The 23100-nt window shown below is 48.4% G+C and overlaps 1 protein-coding gene across 1 annotated transcript in view; it reads left to right on the top strand.

Moving 5' to 3' along the window:
• C13H8orf74 (chromosome 13 C8orf74 homolog) overlaps positions 1 to 6370 on the top strand; it is a 36052-nt gene extending 29682 nt beyond the window's left edge. The window contains exons 3-4 of the mRNA XM_045799388.1: positions 3376 to 3779; positions 6131 to 6370. Coding sequence (XP_045655344.1) covers positions 3376 to 3779; positions 6131 to 6370 — 644 coding nt within the window. The remainder of the gene's footprint in view (positions 1 to 3375; positions 3780 to 6130) is intronic.
• The last annotated feature ends 16730 nt before the right edge of the window (positions 6371 to 23100 follow it).

Here is a 23100-nt window from a genome sequence, read left to right as displayed (position 1 = left end):
ACCAGGGTATACAGGGTATGGTGGAAAAATAGGGGAAGGCCAGCTTGTCAGGCAGGAGCAGAGGGAGAGGGGGAAAGAGGAGGACCACCATCTGACTCATGTTGTGGAAGGGGCATTGTTTTCACAACACCACTCTTAGGCTGAAGACCAAACTCCTCCCATAGGGGCTTAGGAAGCCCAGCACCATCAGGCAGCTATCCACTTCCCAATCTCATCTAGAATCCAACCTCACCTCTCACCAGCTGTCTTCTAACCTGCTAACCCCTCACCTCCAGCCTTTTAGTTCCTCAAATGGGCCATGCTTTCTCCAACCACAGGGCCTTTGCACATGATGTTGTCCCTGCCTGCTTCACTCTTTCTTACCTTTCTTTACCCAGTAACTGCTCTGACACTGCTCATCTCATCTCTTTCATCACCTCCTCAGAGAATTGCTCCCTGACTTCCCTGACAAAGTCACTTCTTTCTATTCTGTGCCCACCCAGCCTGTGTAGCCCTGAGCAGAGTTACACTCCGTGTGTTTTCTTCCTAGCCCCTCATTGCCTCCCTGGAACCTGGAAGAGCTCTTGACGTGTGGAAGGCCCCTAATACTTGTTGGGTGGTTAATGAACAGTTCCATCAACACACTTAATATCAACATTTGTCCATTTACTTGCTAGCTACCCATTGGCCCTTATTGTGCACAAAGCCCTGTGCTGGGGGTTAAGCATTTGTGTAATTGTTACCTTTTCTACAAACTGGAAGCTCTCTGAGGGCAGGGATCATGTCAGAGGTAAATGTCCCACCTATATCATATTCTATTGGTGGCCCCACCACCCTCCAAGTATCCCAGAGTAAGCACCTGGGAGTTGTGCAGGTTTCTACCACACTCCATGTCTGACCATCAGTCCTGCCACTTCAATCTGCTCCTGCCCACACCTGCTGACCTGGCATTCTCAGGCCACAGCAACTCCCATCTGGACTGGGCCACACCATGCACCAGCACCACATGACCATCAGTTGTTCAAGGCAAGCCTAGCCATGTGTACAACCTGCTTACAACACTGGGCAGACCCTGGACTGCCTATAGTGCAAATCGCTGGATTCTGAATACAGCCTCCAAGTCCCACCCATCTGTTTTCCACCTACTTCTCCACTCAGTGCTTGCCATATTCTGCCTCCATCTTTAAGTGCCAACAAGAACAAACCCGGTCTTGTTCTCCACCCATGCCTTGCAGCTTCTTGCCCCAGTGCTCTCGCACAGGCTGTACCCAAGAAGTACCTCCCTATCTTTACTGGCTCAGTCCCACTAAGCCTCTGAGATGCAGCTCGTGCATTATCTTCTCAGGGGGAATCCCTGTCCTCAACTGAACTTTCCCCTTCACCTGATTCTGTTTCTCTTACACATGTAACATTTACCTGTGTGTCTCTCCTGTGAGCACTTTGAAGGCAAGGGATATGTCTCATTTATCATAGTATTGCCAGACCTAGCATAGTGCCTAGTAATTAATAAGCACTCAGTAACAGTTGACAAATTAATCTTGGGTGGATGGGTAGGTGGGTGGGTAGGTGGATAGATGGGTGGATGAGTGGATGGATGGATGGATGGATGGATGGATGGATGGATGGATAGATGGTAAATGGATGGATGGATAGAGGGATGGGTGGATGGATGGGTGGATGGATGGATAGATGGAGAGATGGAAGGAAGGAACTATAGATGTGGCTAGAAGAGACTTTTCTCACAGTGCAGAAACAAACTCTTTTTTTCCTACAGCATTTTTTAATTACTACCTTGTAGCAGGCTCTGTGCAAGGCACTTGGACATATCATCCCATTTGATCCTCATAACAATCCTATCAACTAAATATAACTATCCCCCATTTTACATCTGTGGCAATGAAGGCCCAAGTGTCACAGCTAGAAAGGGACAGAGCTGTCCCAGGCCTCCAAACCCTTCCTCTACACCACTCTGAAACAGAAGCACTCTTTTGGGGCTCTGAGACTACTGATTTGCCTTGAAAGAAGGGGAAAACACAGCCCACCAACCTTCAGTTCAGCACAGTGTGGAGGCCCCTCTTCATCTCTTCCACAGGACAGTAAAGTCTACGTCCAAGTCATGCTTCCCAGCACATTTTAATGAGGCTCAAAGTGGAGTAGTGCTCCATCTACTACTATTTTCTAAGACAGTGGTGACCTACCATCTCAGTAATCTGGGGAGATTTAAGGTAAATATTCCCATACAGAGCCAAGATTGAGGAACAAAAATGAACATACAATGGGGGTGGGGTATGGAGAACTTTACAAACAACCACGTGGGCAAGACTAAGACTGCCCCTCCTACAGGAGCATGGAGCCCTCTGGCTAGGAAGGTGGGAGACTCTTCCAGGGCCCCAGGGGGGTCTCACACAAGAGAAACAAGGAAAGGGATCTACACATAGGCTGGGCTTCCACTCCAGGAGGAAAGCCAGGCTCCCTGCATCCAACGTTTGGTCTCTATCTTCAGTAGATGAAACTGTGGAATCCTCAAAAGTATGTGACTTGGTGGTCAGCTGGTCCAAGCTCTCATTCTGCAGATGTAGACACTGAGTCAGAGGGCAAGAGACAGTTGACTGAGTTTACAGTGCACTTCAGGGATGGCATCTGTATGAGGATCCAGTTACCCTTACACTGGGGCATGTTCTTTCTCCGTCCCTTGTCTTGCCTCTCACTCTACCTGATGTCTGTTCACCAGGGCATACACAACATTTAGCCATGACCCTTTACTGAACCACCCCCTGTGTTAAGACCCAATCATATGCTGGGAAGAGTCACTACCCCTTTTGATGGAGTTGTGAGCAAAAGGAATGAATGGGAGCGGATGGGAGAAGACGGTTTGCTCAGAAAAGCATTGCCCATGGTGTAACTCTGGAGCAGATTTTTGCATGTTAGACATAATATTTACCTAACTCTGTGACACCATCTCAAGGATAACAGTTGCCTGGACATCTCTCTCTCTAGTCATATCATGCTCCACTCTTACCAGAATCCTTTTTTTTTTTTTACCCTCATCTCCTTTCCAAAGGGTTTGAAGTGGAAACAATATAAAGCACAGCTGAAGTAAACCTTTTAAATGAGAGTTAAAAGTCCAAATATAGGTAAGGAGTGGGATAATCCTATAAAAATGAGGTAAATGTAAGTTACGACATAAAATTGGCACTGAGCTTCCCAGAAGCCAAGGCAAAAGGGGAAATGTGATATACTCCATAGCTTTTAAGAGCTAATAAATGCTAATATAGGATAGCTGGTATGACGTGGACTCTGGGTTCATAGGGCCTGGGTTCAGAGCCTCTATTTATCAGCTATTAATGCAGTTCTACCTCTGTTCACACTCAACACTCGGCCCCTCTGTGCCCGCAGGCTGCTCCATCACTGAGGCTGTAACAATCCTGGGAAACAAACTCAGAGATTACCAGGGGCAGTTCAACACCACCCACCTGCTGGCCCTCTGCGACTACTTTCACAACACTTTCATCCGCCACTACAAACTCTATCAGTATGTCTTGGGCCAGGACCAGGAAGTCAACCTGACCGTTACACACTTGGAAGTGTGTGCGCCTCCCCAACCCCTCCCTCTGGCCAAGGGCATGGACAGGGGCATCTGGCAGCTTGAGCAGCAGGTGGCAGAGCTCAATATGGCTGAGGTGCAAAAACGCACCAATGTGCTGCTCCTGAAGGAGGCGCTGCACCTGGAGCAGGAGCACAAGCTACAGAGAACGTTCTCAGAGAGGTCTGAGCAGCCCAGCCGGGTTCTGAAGAGAGAGGTAAGGCTGTGCCTGTGAGGTAGGAGGATGCTCCCTTGCCACATACAGATGCCTGTTCCTACCAAGAAAACATGGCAGCTGGAGTCACACTCACAGCCAGGACACCATTGTCTGCATACATGGGATGGGGCAGAAGGGGACAGTCACTGAGCATGGGCCACAGGACTTGTGTGCATGTTTCATAAAACATCTCTGTGAGGTATTATTCCTGTCCCCATTTCAGTATTCTCTGAGTGAGGCTCAGAGAATTTAATTAACATGCCCAAGGTCACCAAGCTAGCAAGTGGTAGAGTTTACATTTGGACTGAGGCCTGGCTGACCCTGAAGTCCAAGTTCTTTCCACTGCAACATTCATCGGTGACAAATTCCACTAAAGAAGACCCCAGGCTCTGAATCACCACAGATTTTCTCAGTGCCCTTCATCCATCAAGGCCTGGGGGTGGGGGAAGATGATGAGGGAAGGACCACTGGGGACAGCCCAAGGTGGGGATATGATGAGGTAGGCCAAGGGGTGGGGCTGGTGGGTCAGAGAGAACCTAGAAGAATCTGGCATGGATCTAAGAAATTGGGCTGCCCTGTTGACCAGTCTTAAGACCACTGAGGCTCCAGGAGCCAGAGTCTCAATGACCAGGTCTTTACTAAATGGTAACTAGCATGGCCCCAGGGCAACCAACTTCTTAAGGGCCTGGCAGAGTCCAAATTCATTTTTTAAGCTAGACATAGGCACTTATATCATAACTATTGCATCTTCTTTGAACATAGAGACAAGTCTGTGCATATGTGTATACACAACTGTGTGCGTGTGTTGGTGGGATTGGGGCTGGGAGGTGGTGGAGAGTCCCAGAGCCTATGTGTTCCAAAAGGTTTCTAAATTGGCAGCCAAAGAGTGAATGGTCCTATGAAGTATTCCTTTAAATATATATATAAAACATGGAGAAAATCTCTAAAGAGAAATCAACACAACAGAACAAATGAGGCTCTTCTAAAGTTAAGTCTTCCAGAGAAATAGCACATCAGGCTGCCATGCAATCTTAGTGCATTAAAATGTCCAGCAAGGAAGGACCCAACAGAACTAAACTACAGCCTGTCTCCACCCACTCTGGGGTTCCTTACTCTAGAATATGTGGACAAGGCCACAAATGCAAGGGGCTGCCTTCCCTCCCACTCCTGCTTCTTCACACAGCTGTTATTCCCTGCCCCTCCCATCTCCCCTGCCAGCCCTCATTACTTTGCTGCTGGTCCCTGCCTGGTGGAGCTTGTGGACTAGAGTCCTCTCCACTGCGTGCCTCTAGTCTTGTGCCTGAGCTGGGGACACTGACCACCATAGGATAAACATGATGTATCCCTCTTGGAGCACAATCCTCCCCAAGGACTTAGGGGAAGAACATTATTTTTATAGAAAAACAACCAAGAAAATATTCTGGGACAAATGTAAGATCTTGCATGAGTTTTTAAATTAGAATGTGAGATCTCAAAGAGATGTTTTCTAGGCAATCAGGTACTCCAAGTACGTCCCCCAACGCCCCTCAAGACAGCACAAACTTTCCTCAGATGTTTGGTTGCTCAGTCAGGGAATTTGGAAAAACACAGATACGTGGTCCATGTCTCCAGGATTCCATGATGTCGTTGTCCTGACTGAGATGACAGAGAGGGTCTCCTTTTAACATGGCAGATAGGGGCTGAATTTCCATTCTTCCCATGGCTGGCTGGTTGGGGACATGCCCACTCTCTGAGCAACTTGCCCTGTTTCTTCTGATGAAGCCTGCTACTAGAACTTTGAGATGTAAGAATGAGATAAGGGCAGGAGGGTAAGGAAGGGGGATGATATCCAAAAGGAACATCCATTGATGAAGGTAGGGGTATACGGGACTGGCCTAAAGGCCCAGAACAATATTAATAATAAATGACCCACTCAAACAGGATTATTGCACAGTAGGCCTGAAGGGAAAAGGAAAGAAAGTCATTGGAACCCAAAAAGAGAGCTATGGGAGAGGGCCATGGGGTAGGAGGTGTAGCTGTAGGTAGAGGATTAGAGCCATGGCCAACCCACAGCAGATCGGGAAGGAGGAGAAACACTTCATTCTTTTTCCAGCCTCAGATCTCCTGCCAGGGCCTCCCGTTGGCTGAACTCAACCTAAAGCCAGAGGTAAGCCCTTATAAGTCAGCCTTTCAGAGCACAGAGTAGGGTGGAGAAGGGTGGCCAAGAAAGCTGGTGGTGGAAATGGAAAGTTCCAGAATACAAAAAAAGGAGATGATGTGTTCAGAATAGGATCCTGTGGAGGGACTCTATGTGCAGATGGCCTCAGCCTTCCCCAGAGCCCTGATCACCAGCCATGTTCCATTTCTTCCAGGAGTTAGAAAATCTCATCAGTGAGGCCATTCATATCCAGATCGAATGCCTGAAGGAGCTGCTTCAGTATGAGATACAAATAACTTTTGATATTTTGGATCTGAAACTTCAGAAGAAGACATTGAACCTCAATGCTCCTATCCCTTTCCCACTTGCAATCACTGGCCAGCAAGGCCAAGATGAATCTCTTAAGTTCAACAAAGCAAGCAAAGGAAAGAAAGCAAAAGCAAAGAAGAAGTAGAGAGCCCCTGGTGTCCATTGACTGAAGACTTTGACTGAGGAAAAGCAATTGACAATTATGAAAACATTATGTGATATGCTCAGCACCCAGTAGATCAGAGATTTCTAGCGATTAAAAGAAACAAAACAACAGTCATCAGATTTCCCCTCTCTTCTTTCTCTCTCCATATTCTACCCTATGAAAATCCAACCCAAACAGAGTTTCCTTGCATGGGGGAAGAAAGCTGTCTTTCTATGTTGAGCACAGAATTCGTGCTCCATGGGCAGGCAAACACCACTTGTTGACTCAGGCTGAGTTTAGATGTTAAAGACAGAACCATGAAGAGTGGGTTTAGGTGGGTAAGAGTGAGGGTGACACCAGATACCAGGAAGGCCTTCCAGCTAATACAGTGGTTCTCTGGCTAGCATGGGAACAGGACCTGGGATTCTGTTTCGATTCTGCAGTTTGTACAACAGGACTGCCTGCCTGCAGCCTGTTATGCACGTGTCCATCTCCCTGCTAGAAGACCTAGAGCTGCCTAGAGCCTCTGCAAAACTCTTCCTTTTGTAAGAACCTACATCACTTAGACTGAAGCAGGGGACCCAGTGCTGCCCTAGAAGCCAGATACCTGACTTTGAACCCAGCTCTGCCTCTGGTCTGATGTGTGAATTTGCCCACATCCCTTTAGTCTCTGGGTCCCAGCTCTCTCTCTCTGTCAGGTGGGGGCATTGCCAGCCGGTGTCAGGTCTTTCTCCCACTCTAACCTGGGAGGGTCCCATCTTCCCTAGGAGAAAGATGAGCCAAGGTTGACTATTCCCATTTCTCAAGGGGTTCAAGGTTCAGGAAGGTCAAGTACCCACTTCAAAGTCACACAAGAGGCAGTGAAAGAATCAGGACTAGAACTAAGGTGTCTGGACTCTTATTTCTGTGCTCTTTCCCCTACAGCCTCATGCCTCATGGCGACAGGGGCACAAACCCTGTAATAGTTGGCTTATAGCAGCCATGTAACTGACAGGGGACTGTGGCCTCCAGGATCAGAGTGGAAAGGTCATTACCACTCACTGCCTCTTCCCAAGCCAGTGACCTGCTCTGCCCACCTCTGTCATCTGCCCTGTGTCCTTGCTGAAGACAGGATGGGCCATCGTGCACCATACCCATCTCATGTCCACCATCTCTCCTTTGCCACTGCTGTCTTCGGGGTCTTGTAACCAAAGTATGCCTGGCTCCATGTGTTTCCAGGCAAAATCAGCCTGCTATTGGAGGCCAAGCTGGATTCAGGTAGAGAGAGGGAGCCCCAAGGGGACATGTCACCAACCCGGAGCTCTCTGACAGAAGTCCAGGAGATAAGAGGTCCCTAGCTGGGAAGGGGCCTCACCAGGAGCACCCCCCACACACACACTCCTGTCTTACCTGGATGCTGCAGGGAGTGTGCTTTATAGCTGAGAAGTTCCATAAGCTTTCCCATACCTCTTTGGACAGAGGAAGGAAATTCCAGGTTTTTCTTAAAGTATCCATCCCTTCATCCACTCATCCATTAATGTATCCATATTTCACATTTTTTTAACATCCACATCTTCTGTGTGGCTGAAACCACGGTGACCCAGAGGGAAGTATGAGAGCTGCCATCCTATTCTGCCCAGGCCTGACCAGGATCGCAAAACTCTCCTGCAGCCTGTGTGGATGAGACGTGTATGTGTGTATGCACATGTGTGCATGCATGGTGTACTTATGCTTGTAAGTATGTGTGCATGCATGTGCATGAGTATGTGTAGGTGTTTGGAAGGAAGTGGATGCAACAGGTGGGCACTGCTCCAGTCCAGGCCATATGCTGGAGACCCTTGATGCTGGGGCAGCAGAGAATCAGATGCCCTGGCCAGCCTGACAAGAAGCTGGGCTGAAAGCACTGTTTTCATGTCCAGGAGACACAGGAAGTAATGATTGACACTGGACTCGGTCAATCAAGTATAAAAGGATAAATAGCTCCCTCTTGCCTTGCCTTCCTCCCACATGGATGGGGGCTCAACCATCCCATCCATACCCAGGGTCCCAGCCTTGTCCTGCCGGTGTCCAGATAGATGTGCAGGACCCCTGAGGCTTTGAACACTTTCAGTCTCAGGACACTCGGACCCTGAGCTATGGACAGTGGTCTATTGGTCTTGTCCTCCCCTGGACCCGGACCTTCCCCAGGAGCACTCCTGCCAAGGGAGCCCCTGGTCACCATCCCCATGGGTGGACCCACAGCCTGGCTAGAATACTCCTCTAGCACCAGCCAGGCCTCCAGCAAGGGGGCGGGTGCTCCCTGTAGTGGCTGTGAAGGAGTAGAAAGTGGCTCTTGCAGCCCTGTGTCCACACAGTCAGCCTGCAGGGCCCTCCCCCTCCTTCAGGGGCAGCTCTTCTCCCTAACCAGTTGGAGTCAGGGCTAGCGTTTCAACCACACACGAGGTGTAGATGTTAAAAAATGTTTGGGGAGTGAAGGAAGAATGAATGAACGAATGAATGAAAATGTTAAGAAAATCCTGGAACTTCCTTTCTCTGTCCAAAGAGGTATTGAGAATCTTACCAAACTTCTCAGACACAAAACACTCCTCCTTCCTGCCAAGGTCAAAAGCAGAGTTGTAGGCTCTACCATGTGACAGAAGTAGGAATTTCTCCTGCCCTGCCTTCCCTATGGAATCCTGCACTGGGCTCAGCCCTGTGCTAGAAGTTTCTACCCTCAAGAAGCTCTCCCAGTGGCATCTGGGTGTCTCAGTCAGTTAAGCATCCGACTCTTGATTTAGGCTCAGGTCACGATCTCAGGATTGTGAGATCAAGCCCTGCATTGGGCTCTGCTCTGGGCATAAAGCCTGCTTAATATCCACCCGCCTTCCTGTGCTCCTCCGTCCTGCTTGTGTGTGCACTCTCGCTCTCTCAAAAGGGGGGAAAAAAGTTCTCCCCAATTAGTAAGGAAGACAAACACCCCTGTACCCATCTGACTTCCACAATCATTTGGTGTCATCTACTCAAGGACAAACAGAAGAGGCCTGGGGGCTTGGTGTCTGTGAGGGAGGGGAACACCCTAAGCACTGTGCCTCCCCCAGCTCCTACTCAAACATGTAGATGTTCTGCTATCAGTACTTATTAAATATCCATTTCATGGGTAGCTGAGTTGCATTTGAGAGGGAGGCTGGGACAGGGAAGTCACAAGGGACCAGAAATGAGAAAGTGAGGAAAGAAGCCACAGCAACAAGTGGATTTAAGGTCTCCGTGGGGATGGGAGTGGAGGCCTCAGGCCCCATATACACTGGGAGCTAAAATTGGGCTTTCTACATCAAGGTAAGACATCAAGGTAAGAATGGGTGGTCCCCTTGGGAAACCCCTCCCTCCCACTCACCCGAGGAAGGAGCACTGAGCAGGCTTCTGCTGCAACTCTTGGAGGACCCCAAGTCTACTGTGGAGGGGAGAGTCCCCACCTGTGCCCCCATGCTCATGCAAGGCCTGGATGCTGACACAACACAGACATGGAAACCCCAAACAGAGAAACTACCCTAAAACTGGGCTGAGACTGGATCATCCCTTAGAGCCTAAGGATAAAGCTTCTGTAGGTCAGGTGACCAAATGCTCTGTTTGTCATGGATGGTGCCAGTTGCTGCCTGTTGTCCTGGTGTTCTGCCTAGTTTGTCATTGCTTAATGGAGTCCTATTAAGAATGGCTTTAAAAGAAGCCAAGATCGGATCAGTACACCTCCCTTGTACTTCCAGCTTCTGCCACAGTTGCATCTCTTGGTGTGTGAGTGACGTGTGCAGTGAGCAAGTGAGTTTTCACTTAAACTCCAGGTTAAATCTGGAAGATGATGAGGGCTGACCTGCCTATCCTTCCCAGTCTTTTCCCAACCCAGTGCAACCCTCTCAGGGCTGCCACATGCAGCTCCCCCTAGACATTGAAATGCACATGGACACAAGCAATGGAGGAGAGTCATTCCCCCCTGAGACAGATGGAAGATACAGACCCAATGTTTCTGCTGTTGCCAGTTATGCCATGGTCTTCAAGGTGCAGGAAGCCACAGGCCGCCAAGCTCCAGGTCAGTGGGGAAAGTAGCAGGGACAGGCACCACGTGCAGGATCTAGAAGGCAGCAGTCTTGCTCCAGGGCTCATAGACAGTAATGGGAGCAGCCTTGCTGCAGCTACTTTCCTACTTACCATGTAGTACCAATCTACAACTATTTATCTTAGTGTTTGCTACTGCATTCTCATTTTTCAATAAACCCTCAGTAGCAATGAGTTCCACAAAAAAAGAAAGTGCATGAGTCATGAAAATGTAAATATGTTTCTCTTTTTCAATAAAGTTAATGGCAAAACTGTAACATGCCCAAAATGGTTATCAACATTTACCATCTGCCCTGAGAACCATGGTGATATCACTACATAAAAAGCAGACTCAAATCTGCTCAGGGAGCATCAGCACCTAACTCAAAGGTCGTCAGTGACTTTAAGAACACTGTCTAAACTCCTGGTCAGGGACACCCGGGTGGCTTGGTGGGTTAAGAATCTGCCTTCGGCTCAGGTCACGATCCCAGCATCCTGGGATCGAGTCCTGCATCTTGCTCCCTGATCAACGGGGAATCTGCTTCTCCCTCTGCCCCTCCCCCTGCTCCTTCTCTCTCTCTCTCTCTCTCTCAATCTAATAAAAAAATAAAATCTTAAAAAAAATAAAATAAAATCTTGGTCAAACATTATCCTGGGTGTGTCTGTCAGGGTGTTTTTGAATGAGACTAATATTCGGATTGGCTGACTAAATAAAGCAGATTGTTCTCCCTAATGTGGATGAGCCTTATCCAGTCAGTTGAAGGCCTGAATAAAACAAAACACTGACCTCCCCGCCCCACCCCTGCCCTGAGTAAGAGAGAATGTTCCCTGCCTCACAGCATTTGAAATGGAACATGAGCATTTCCTGTTTCTATGGCAGCTTGCCAGCCTGTGACATCAGCTGTGAGGATTTGGGACTAGCCAGCCTCCATAATCATGTGAGCCAACTCTTCATAAGACATCTCTTCCATGAATATATATAATCTGCTGTTGATTGGTTGTGTTTTTCTGGGGAACCTGCCTAGTACATTTGTCAATTCCAAGTTTTCTTGCACACATGCTAAGAGTGAAGTGGTAACTGTTTATTTGATTAGGACCACCCAGAGAAGAATGTCACACATGGTGAAATGATGCCAGTGTTACATTCATGGAATCATGTGCATCAATAGGGAAAAAAATCTGGTAATTCCAACAACAATTCACTTTTTTTCATTTAATTCAGGCAATCAAAGTAAAGTTTTTAGAAATTCATTTTGTTCAAGATGAACCATGTCTTAATATTGTGAATACCGTTGGAAATTCGCTTTTTAAAAGTTCAACATGACAGACACAAGTAATTGTTTTTGAGGTGATAATATCACTTCCAATATATAAATGTTGGTAAAATCAATGTTCTTACTAAATAAAAAAAAAACATGGAGCAGAAATATACCTCGAATTTGTTGTTGGGCATACAGAGGTCAGACCTGTACCAAGAAGGTCAGAAAGTAGAAATGAGGGTGGAGGAGGGATTGGAAAAAGTGAAGAACAACTCCACAGGACAGAGTCAGACTTCTCCCACAAACATACTGCGCTTCAGAGCCGGTTGGAATTCATTTGTTCATTCCCCAAATATCACTTGACTAGTTGTTCATTCCGGATGCTCTTAGGCACTAGGGACTCAAGAGTAAACAAGATAGACAAGGTTGCCATCCTTGAGCTCAGTTTCAAATGCAGAGCATGGAGAAGCGATTAAATAAACAAGATATTCACCAGCTGGCATGCCAGATATGAAGACCATAAGCAGGTGCAGAACTCAAGTAACTTTGGGGTGACAGGAACTTTGTTACTGAGGCTGTTCAACAGGCACATATTAAGTGGCCATTATATGCCAGACATTGGGATAGGTGGTGAATATAAAGATGCGAAAAAGGCAATTAGTGCCCTAAATGAGCTTGCGGTCCAAACAGGAGGCAGATGCATACACCGCTAATGCTACCACTAGGAAGAAGGAGAAAAATGCTAAAAAGGACACAGAAAGGGGGAGAAATTGAGTATTAAAGGAGGGATCAAGGAGAGGTTCTCAAATGAAGGACAATGTGAAATGGGCTTTGAAAGATAATTAAGATTCTAAGTGAAGGGGAAATAGGAGAAAGCACATTATACAGCAAGAAAATAAAAGCATATTACAGGCTGTGGTTGGAAGAGGAAAAGCAGGAGCCAGGACAGCAAGTGGGCTGTGCCAGGTGGCTACACGGATAGCACAAGGGCAAGTGACAAAGCCATCCACGTAGGGTATGGGGGTGGGGAGGTTATACAAAGAGGGAGAGACTGTGGACTCGACTTGTGAGGAAAGGAGCCTTTAAAAGTTTTAGACATTAAGGAGTGCACGTGATGTGATGAGCACTGGATATTATAGGCAACTAATGAATCCTTGAACACTACACCAAAAACTAATGATATACTATATGCTAGCTAATTGAATTTAAATAAAAATTAAAAAAAGAAAAAAGAAAAGGTTTAGGCAGGGGAGTGGTGCCTGGGTGGTTCAGTTGGCAAGCATCTGACTCTCAATTTCAGCTCAGATCCTGATCTCAGGGTTGTGAGATCCAGCCCCGTGTCATGCTCTGTACTCAGCATGGAAGTCTGCTTGAGATTCTCTCCCACTGCCCCTCCTCCCGCTCCCATGCACATTCACGTACTCTCTTTCTCTCAAATAAATAAGTAAAATAAATCTTTTTTAAAAAAAGAAAATACCTCATATTTAAAAAAAAAAGGCTTAGGCAGGGGAGCAAAATTATTGGAGGGACATAGAGGCTGGAAAGAGACCAGGAAGGAGGTTATTAAAATAATTCAAGCCAAGTATAATATTAGCTATCACGTATGCAATACACAAATATTTAGTAAGTGCCTATTGTGTGCTAGCGACTCTTCTGAGCCCTAAGAATACTTCACCAAACAGTAAAAAAGTCCCTGCTCAGGAATGTTCTAATCTAGTGGGGAGACAGAGAAAGAGTGAGAGAAAATGAATAAACAAGTAAAAATATTGGGTGTGACACATGGTAACCAGTTACATGCGTTGAACACACACTGTGTGCCAGGCACTCTGGTAAGCACTTCTTACGTAGTCACATAATTTATTTTCATGACAATCCTATGATGCCCATTGCATAAATGAGAAAACTGATGAGCAGGGGTTAAATAATACCAGGCATTATAGACAGCGTTCATACTCTTCACGTCCATATTTTACTTCCTTTCAAGGCTTGGCAGTCTGGCAAAGACAGGGGGTGAGGAGGAGAAGTCCACAAAAGCGGGGACTTGCATCTCCCCAGACCGGGCATCCCAAGCTCCTCTAGCCCAGCAGCTCTCAAGCACTCATCCCTTTGCACTGTTGTTGCTTGCTGGCCAGCTGTGCCACCAGCTAGTCTGCAACTCCTATGAGAGCCAGGAGCCATTGTACCTCTGTTGTGTCTTCTCCACCTCACACATCTGGGCATGTTGCAGGCTCAGAGACTGGAGTGTTGCCAAAGGCCACCAGTTCAGGGTGGTTGCATGGATGGATTAGGAAAGAAGAACCACGATGAGAAGATGGGAAAAAGCACTCATCCTGTGTTCTCTGTTTCAAAGGGGAGAACTGTTTTATCTAAAAGACATCAGCATTTTCAGTGACAGGAAAGAAATTAAATCCTCATCCTTCTTGGCTAGGGTACTCAAAGTGGAGCAGGGTCCCAGTCCCTCTTCCTTCCCATAGAAACTGAGGTACTTGGGGTGCCTGGGTGGCTCAGTTGTTAAGCGTCTGCCTTGGGCTCAGGTCATGATCCCAGGGTCCTAGGATCGAGCCCCACCTCAGGCTCCCTGCTCAGCGGGAAGACTGCTTCTCCCTCTCCCACTCTCCCTGCTGCTGTTCCCTCTCTCACTGTGTCTCTCTCTGTCCAATAAATAAATAAAATCTTTTAAAAAAAAGAAACTGAGGTACAGGATTAACAACAGAGACACCGATGCCACCTTTCAGTTACCCGGCTTACAGGTGAGCTTGCAAAGTAGCCCTGCACCTCAGTGGGCATTTACAGTTCTGACTATCTAGGTCAAGAGCTCCTTTGAAGAACTATTTTGCTTCTTCTGCCCCAATCAAGTGTTTCTGAGAGGGGTTCCTAGCCACAGTGCCTCCCTTCCAGGCTGAAGGATGGGTGCATGGTACTCCATTGTGCTTGGCCACAGTGGTAGGGCCATGCATGGGCATATGACTCAAGCTGGACTAATCAAAATATTCTATTCTCACCCCACCCACCATGCCCCCCAGCCTCGTTGATTAATTCATGGATTTTCCTAGAGAGGAGGAAGTGTTCTGATCAGAGCAGCCGGTAGCTATGATTCCAGCCTGGGAGAGGGAAGAATATATGCAAAGGGAAGCAAAAGAGAAGGGGGAGATATTGATTGAAAAGTTCTTCCTCGGGGCGCCTGGGTGGAGCAGTCATTAAGCGTCTGCCTTCGGCTCAGGGTGTGATCCCAGCGTTCTGGGATCGAGCCCCACATCAGGCTTCTCTGCTAGGAGCCTGCATCTTCCTCTCTCACTCCCCCTGCTTGTGTTCCCTCTCTCGCTGGCTGTCTCTCTCTGTCAAATAAATAAATAAAATCTTTTTTAAAAAAAAAGAAAGAAAGAAAGAAAAGTTCTTCCTTTATCTTGTCACCCTAGAGGCATCTCTCCCCTGTCAATGGTTTGAGCCAATGTGCACACATCCATTATCTGACTGAGGTCAGTAAGACAGGCAGGGCAGGGAATGCTTCCCCCATGACAGAGGAGGACACGAAGACAGAGAGGTAAAATGATGGCTCAAGATCACGCAACTAATAGGTAGTGAAGCCTTAGCAGAAGCAACCAGAACTTCTTTCCTCTAGATGAGAGCTCTTGGCTCATCCACCGCTTCAAAGGGCACAGTCTCTGTACACGTTTACCACTCTGTGCACCTGTGCAATGGCATCTGGGTATAAGCCACTCTTTTTGGTCTGGACTTGGACACAGAATGAGGCCACTGCATCTACTCTTCATTCAGGACCCAGGGGATTGAACCTCTGCCCTGGGAACTTGCACACACAAAGTCAAAGGCGAATGGAGGATTTGAGCAACACTACACAGAATTCACCAGTCATCATTGTTGCCTCTTCAGGAAACGTCTCCCCCAACAGCAGTGTCATCACCCTCTACTCATTTAATAGGGTGTTGACCATAACATGCATTAAGTCCAAACTTCTATCAATTCTTAATGCCTTATTATAACACCTCACAGTGGTACTTGTAAAACATCCTCTAAAGAACTGAAAGGGCTTTCTAACATTTTCTGTAGTTATTTTTACCTACTCAAAGGGTTGAGAAAACAGAGACCATTCCCAGTTCCCACAAGTGTGAAATGAGGTGTGAGGTGATACTCGTATGCCTTTTGAGGCTCCTACATTCTCCAACATTCTAAGAACATAGCAGCATGGCTCTCAGCCAAGGTTCCCAGGCACCTGGGCCAGAGTGAGAACAGGGAAATCATTTTCTGAACCTGATACAGTAAGACTATGTTATCCACCTCCCCCCATCATCCCAGAAGAGTTTCTTGGGATGTTGCCCTTCCTGTGGGTTCCGGACATCCAGCAGAATCTGGAAATGCCACCTCCATGACCTCACAGCAGAGGAAGTGGCACAGTTCAAAATTGCCCAGAGCCTCTCGAGCAAACCAGCCTTGGCATCTGGGTTCTGAATCCCAAATGTCCCTAATGCATTTGTGAACGATTTAGGCCAGGCAGGTGGACAAAGGCTTGGAACTTTTCTAGCAAAAAGATAGAGTTTTTGGTGAAAGTGGGGTGGTGCTGCTCAAGGCTCTTGACAAGAAGCACTAACTTGAGTCAGTGGCTTCTGTCTCAAGAACAATACCAGTTGGACATCTTAGGTGTCTGGAGGACACTCGTTTTCAAAATCTGAACCAGGAGACAGCTGGTGGTTGTGACCCAAACCCCAGGATAAACTCCAGCCTTCAGGGGCAGCTGAGATAGGCTGACAGCTTCATGGAATGGCCACTACCACAGGCTGAGAGGTGGCACTAGACGGCCAGCTCCTCAAAGGTCCATGTCATCCTAGACACCTCTTGTGAGCCACCTACTCTTCTCACGATCCCAGCTCTGAGTTGTGCCAAGGCTACAAAAAACTCTCCCATGCAGATTTTGTCTACTTTATGCTGACAACACCTCAGCTCCAGCATACGCCAAATGCCTCCTGCTTCCTGCCTGGGGACCCCTCTGAAGTCATGGCATGGGGCACCATCAGGAACCTGCACAGCATTCGGGCATGCACATCCTTAAAGTACAGGGGGCTTAACATCCTGGGAAACAACCCAGCCAATTCGAAGTGGGGAGCCCATGGCTAAATGCCTCTCACTCCCATCCCTCAGGCAGGCAGGATTGAGACACAATTGGTAGGGCTTCTCAGAATGTCCCAGTGGGATCAAACACCAGTCACCCACAGTGGTGGACACCTCAGAAGCACCTCCGATATTGGTTTTCCTCCTTCTCTGTCTTCCTCCGTTTTGTCTTCATTCCTGCTCACTGAGATCACTCCCCAAAAACACTGTACACTGCCAGCGAACCTTTGTCTTAGGTTCTGTTTGGGGAAGAGCATAGGCTAAGACATCTGTCTTCATCTTTGGATCCCCATATACCAGCACTAGCTCTGTCTGTGTCCATTATCTACTGCTGCATAACAAACGATCCCCAAACTCAGGGGCTTAAAACAACAATCATGATTTTGCAATTTGGGTAGGGTCCATGTGGACAGCTTGGCTCTGCTCCACAAGGATCAACAAGGACAACTCAACCAGGGCTGTAGGATCCACTTCCAAGATGCTTGAGCTCCATGGCTGGCAAGTCAATGCTGGTTGTTGACTGGGAGCTCAGCTGATGCTGTTGACTTTGAGCCCCTATTCTCCTCCAAGTGGGCCTCTCCATGTGGCTTCTTGGATTTTCTCGCAACATGGCTGCTGGGCTCCAAGCAGGAGGAAGTGGAAGGAGCACACAGAGACTCACTTCCATTGTATTCTATTGGCCAAAGCAGTGTTAGGCCCAGCCCAGAATCAAGGGAGTAGGAAAATAGACATGCCTCTCAGCATAGGAAGTGACATATTTTTAATCATATTTGATCTGCCACATTGGCACAGAACACTAGGTAAATGAAGGGTTAAATAAATGGATAATTACATAAACAAATTAACTAATTAATGCTGTCGACCATTACTCAACAGTAATCTTCCCTGCACCCACACAGCCACTGTCACCCTATCTGAAATTTTAGAGTAAACTATCACCTTGACACTAATTTATTTGAGACCGAAAGTTTGACCTCAGAGTCACAGAATATTAGAGCTGCAGGGATCCAATTCAGCCACCCCACAGTACAGGGGAGGAAAGTGAGTCCCAGGGAAAGGAAGGGATTTGCCCAAGGTTACTGTCATGGCCACTGGCAAGGAAAACACCAACCCATGGCTCAAATTTCCAAAATTTCCAGCCTCACTCTTCCCACCACACTGTGATGCTGGCAGGTGTGTGTGTGTGTGTGTGTGTGTGTGTGTGTGTGTGTGTGTGTGTATGTGTGTGCGCGTGTGTGTGCGCTTGTGCAGGAAGGGCTGCCTTCCCGGTAGGAAGCTCTGCCTCTAAGTCCCTTTCCAGTTTCTATCCCTGGACATGCCACCCTCCGATCTGTGTGAGCAGCTATGGAAAACTCTCTAAAACTGAGTGTGGAAGGGAGCCCGTGAGAGGACTGAGGGTGTCAACCCTGGGTGGAGCTCCGACTGGCCCCAATAAGGCCTCTCTGTGCAGTTTGTGTCCCCGTCACGGCCCCACGGCCCCGCCACTCACACCAGCTACCCCCCATCCACAGTGTGTTGCTTCCTCCTTTGGGGAGCATTTGAGGAACCCCCTGGGGTGTGCGAGGCACAGAGGAGAATGCAGACATAATACAATAAAAGCCGTCTTCACCCTGATACTCAGCACCTCCCGAGGGCCAGGCACTCCATCTCGTTATCCTCATTTCACAGACAGGGAAACAGGTTCTGAGGAGTCAGGGAACTTACCTGTGCTTCCCGCCTGAGCTGGTATGTAACCTTCTGAGATTCAAACCCTGACCTAACCCTAACTCTCCACCCTTTCCCCTAAATCAGCCATCACACTGATTTGATCTGTCTCTTCTAAAAGTTTCCATCTGGAGGAGAAGCCAAAACACCATAGGGCAGTATGTGACAGAGGGTGGCAGGCCCAGAGGCACGCAGGGGCGGACAGGTCACAGGAGAGGCAGGACTCAGGCCCCCACAGGGAGAAGAGGCTTCAGAGGGAGGGAGGGCAGGCCGGGGCATCTGAGTGGGTGGAGCACCAACCTGAGCAAAGGCTCGTTGCTGGGAAGAAGGGTGGACGGTTAGAGTTGGCAGCAGTGTCAGACCTAAGTCTGGCTTCTGGAATCCCAGGGGCTCAGGATATCTGTGTAGGAGTGCTGGGAGTCTCCTGTTCTCGAAGTTCAAGAAGGGGACTGGGGGAGCCTGGCCTGAAGCTGCATTTGCATAGCAAGCTCTGTTGTTCTATAAATTGTGTGTTCACTGAGGCGCCATGCTCCCTCCACAAAGCCTGTCTTGGTGCAGACAAGGGTTGGGGAGAGGAGGATGGAAAAGGGCCCTAAATGTGAGGCCATGTGCTCAGGGTAGGGAGCCACTGTGATTCCTGGATGGGCCATGGCAAGATGAAGCATAAAGGAGCTGTGCTCATTTATTAAGCGCCTGCTTTGAGTCACTAGATGACAGCATGAGATTTCAATCCACTTATCCACCCAGCGCAGGGGTGGGGGGGGTCTCAGTATCCCCATTCTTCCAGCTGAGGAAACTGAGGCTGAGACTCAAGGAAATGAGGTGACTCACTCTGGCTCTCACAGCTACCAAGTGGAGGAGCTGAGAGCCAGGTCCAAGTCTCTGCCCTCTATGCACACTTTCTTTCCCCTGCAGCAATGTGCTGGAAGGGGTTCAACCTGGAAAGGTACAGGAGACAGGAAGACCATGTCCTGCCCAGTCACAGTCTGGCTGGACAGAGAAGACGCACACAGGAAAATACCACCCAGAAGCACCCTGTGCAGATTCTAGCGGAGGGAGGCATCTCCAGCCTCAGGCGCGCACCCCAGGGCCTTTGCCCCTCCTTCCCAGGAAGAGAGGTTTCCGCCCTGAGCAAGACTGTGCATGTCAGAGGCTGAGGCCTGGCAGCCCTGGGCCTGGGGCCGATTCCCAGCACTCTCAGGGCAGCCGGGCCAAGCTGCTGACTCACTAAACAAACCCCAGACAAGTCACTTCCCTCCCAGGCACCCAGCATGGCAATGAAAGTGGGCATCCCTGTGTCCCTGGCCTCCCAGATCTGAGCCTCCACTCCCTGTGCTAGAGCAGCCTTTCCCACCAGAGCTGACTGGCAGCTGGTTGTGTGGGGAGAGGGCTGTATGATGTGGGAGAGGAGGAAATGTGTTGTTGGAAAACTGACATTCAGAGGGGAACATAAAACCCATACTTAGAAAGTGAAAACCATGCCTATTTATTCTCATAATACACACCACTGGAAAGAAAGCTCCACACACTGCTTGGGAACATGCATGGGAGGGAGTTCTAGGGGTGGCTGGAGACCTCGAAAGGTGGGGATTGTGTACTTTGCTCATTCTGGTGGAAGAGGTAGGTCCTCATTTAGGGCAACTCAGACTTCTTCAGCAGACCACCGGGTGTTCACTGGGCCCAGTAACATAGGCAATGGAAAAGCAACTTCTAGAAGAGCCCACAACAGAAAGATCATCATCCAGTAAGAGACATGCATTAATGCAGAAACATATTCAGGCTACATTTTCACTTTCTTAAAAAGTGAGTTACCAAACAACGTAATCCCAACATTCTAAAATAAAGTATGAAAATACTCATGTGAACACGCATATACATCTAGAGGAAAAAAAGTCTGGAAGGAATACCACACAATGTTAACAGCAGGTGTCTTTTGCATGGAGATTATAGGGGGGAATCTCTCTCTCTCTCTCGTTGTATCTGTGTATTTCCAAGTTTTCTGTATGTACCTACACAGCATGTTTAAAAGAGGAAATAATAAAAGGTTTTTAAATTAGGCCTAGAAAGGTAACTTACCAAAGGGCTGAATTTACTTCCAAAGTGAACTTAGCATCCTTATTACTGTGGAATTAACAGCCAGTTCCTTACTGTGATAAATGCTATGCATGCACACACACACACACACACACACACACACACACACATATATATAAATATATATATATACATATATATATATATATATATATATATATATATATATATATATAATCTTCCCAAATGCAATGCAGCACCAATTTTCTTCCTAATCTGCTCTGGTAGGGACACTATTACAAATAGTTTTCATTCCTGACTGATGGCCAAGGGTGGGGTATGAACGCGGGCTAGGAGGTGGCAGAGAGCCAGTGTAGAATTAAATTTTTCCAGGGATCATCAAAAGGTGATTGTCATAGAAATTCCTATCTCACCATTGATCATCTCCTGAGCTATTCCCATTGCTTCTATTTATTACCCTAATCTGAAAACTCGACATAAACCAGTACCAACTGACAGAAAAACTGAGTCACAGAGAAACGAAGCAACTTGTCTAAGATCAAACACTGGGCAGAGGACAGACCTGTAAGTGTTTGAACCATACAGAGCTGTCCTATCATCCAACAGAGGTTGATGGGACACCTACTATGTGCCTGACACAAAGTAGGTCCCATGGAGTCAGAGATAAATAAGACGCCTTCCCAGATAAACACGTTCCCAGACTAGTGGGAGGATTAGAGGCTCAAAAACAGAGCAAGTGCCTCATCATACCATAGAGGCTGTGTGAGAGGGCTGTGGGAATATGCAGAAGATGGGGCTGCAAACTCTCTTGAGGTGAGGACTGGGCACAGGGTAGGTCAGATGGGTGGAGGGCGTGTGGAAAAGGCTTTCTGGGAGGGGGAACACTTGAACTGGGTCCTGAGACATAAAGGACAGATCTACAGAGTGAAGATGAGAAGAAGGACTTTCCAGCCTGAGAGAACAGCCTGTGCAAAGGCACTGGGGTATGAGGAAACAGGTCCTATTTGGAAATTTGCTGTGCCCAGAACACAGGCTGTGCTATGGGGAGTGAGTCAGAGGAGAAGAGGCTGGCCAGGAGAGTGGAGCTTGAAAAGTTTGTTCTCTGAAAAGTTTGGGCTTCATTTTGTAGGCAAAACCTTAAGGAAAAGGGTGACATTTCCAGACTTACAGAACCTCTAGCAGGATTGGAGGGGGAGAGGCTCAGGGTGATAGCCAGTGAGTGACAGTGGTGAGAGCCTGGAGTGGGGTTGACAGCACAGGGCCCAGAAGTCTCCGTGAACTATGGAGGAATCCCAGCATCCGTATGGAGACCAGCTGCAGCCTTTGCATCAGATCATGCCTGAGGGGGAGAGCAGCTACTGTGTCAGGGTTACGTGAGGACCTGCCAGGCCGGGCTCAGATGACAGAGGCCCCTTACCTCATCCTGTCCAACCCAATAGCCTGTGTGGAGAGGTAGAAAGATCAGGTGATATGACTATGATGGGGCAGAGTCCCAAGGAGGTGGGGCCAGGTGACATATGGGAATAGGGCCAGATCAGGTGTCTGGGGGCCTCATGATGTAGCCTGGTGACAGAGGCTGGGGGGCCCCCCAGGGGAGCTGAGACAGGACGGGATGATGTGGTAGGAGGTGCTCAGGGCCTGGATATCAGAACCACAGCTCCGTCTCTGTTCAGTGTGATGCCTGCCCAGGGACAGCCCACCACGACCACCTCCCTAAAGACCACTCCCCGTGCTGAGGCCAGGAACAGAAAGGAGGGGAACTCCCCTCTTTCCTTTGCTTCTCTTTCACAGGCCCAGAGACACAGAGCATCCTGATGCTTGGAAACTGTTGAGTATAAGCTCCTAATTTATGGAAGTCTAGAGAGGGAAAGTGACTTACCCTAGGTCACACAGCAACACAGCAGGCCAGCCCTGCAGAGCATAAAATAAAAAGGCATAAACCCCAATCTTCTCCCTTCCCCCACCTCTCTCATCTCCGGGTATCCCATGACCAGGAGACCACCTATCAGGGAGGACCACAGAGACCTGACAGCTCAGGTGGGAGCTCAGCCAGGATGCAGGCAGTCTTGCTGCCCAGGGAATTCCACAACTTCCTGTGCTATCCCTGGGCTGTTCAGGCTCGGCGGCCGTGGTTGTGTAGATGCTCACCCCAGGGAGCAGGCCCCGGGGAGCATCCTCGGGCAGTGTCCCTGTCCACGTACCCGCGATGTGACCTTACTCAGCCCCTTTGCCTTACCCGAGCATCAGCTCCGGGACCTGTGATGGGGTATCACCGCACCTCTGTCGGGATTGCTGTGATGATCACATGAAATACCAGATGTGAAAGTGCTTTATAAATGGCAGTGCATCCCCAAACGTGAAAGTAGAGGGGCTGCCTGGTCACCCACATGAGTGTGCCTACTCAGGTATCTGTCCACACCAATATAGATGTTTTCTCCTAGGCGAGTGCGTGTTCATCTGTACTGGGCATTAAATACTCCCTTTGGAAACTTTGGTTACCAAGAATCAGCTTCCCAGTGAGGGCGGGGGAGAGGAGGGGTGCCTTTACCA

The sequence above is a fragment of the Ursus americanus genome, chromosome 13 (genome assembly GCF_024610735.1).
Source record: "Ursus americanus isolate L20-20 chromosome 13, mUrsAme1.1.p, whole genome shotgun sequence".
Classification (NCBI taxonomy): domain Eukaryota; kingdom Metazoa; phylum Chordata; class Mammalia; order Carnivora; family Ursidae; genus Ursus; species Ursus americanus.
This window is presented reverse-complemented; position numbering and strand designations above follow the sequence as displayed.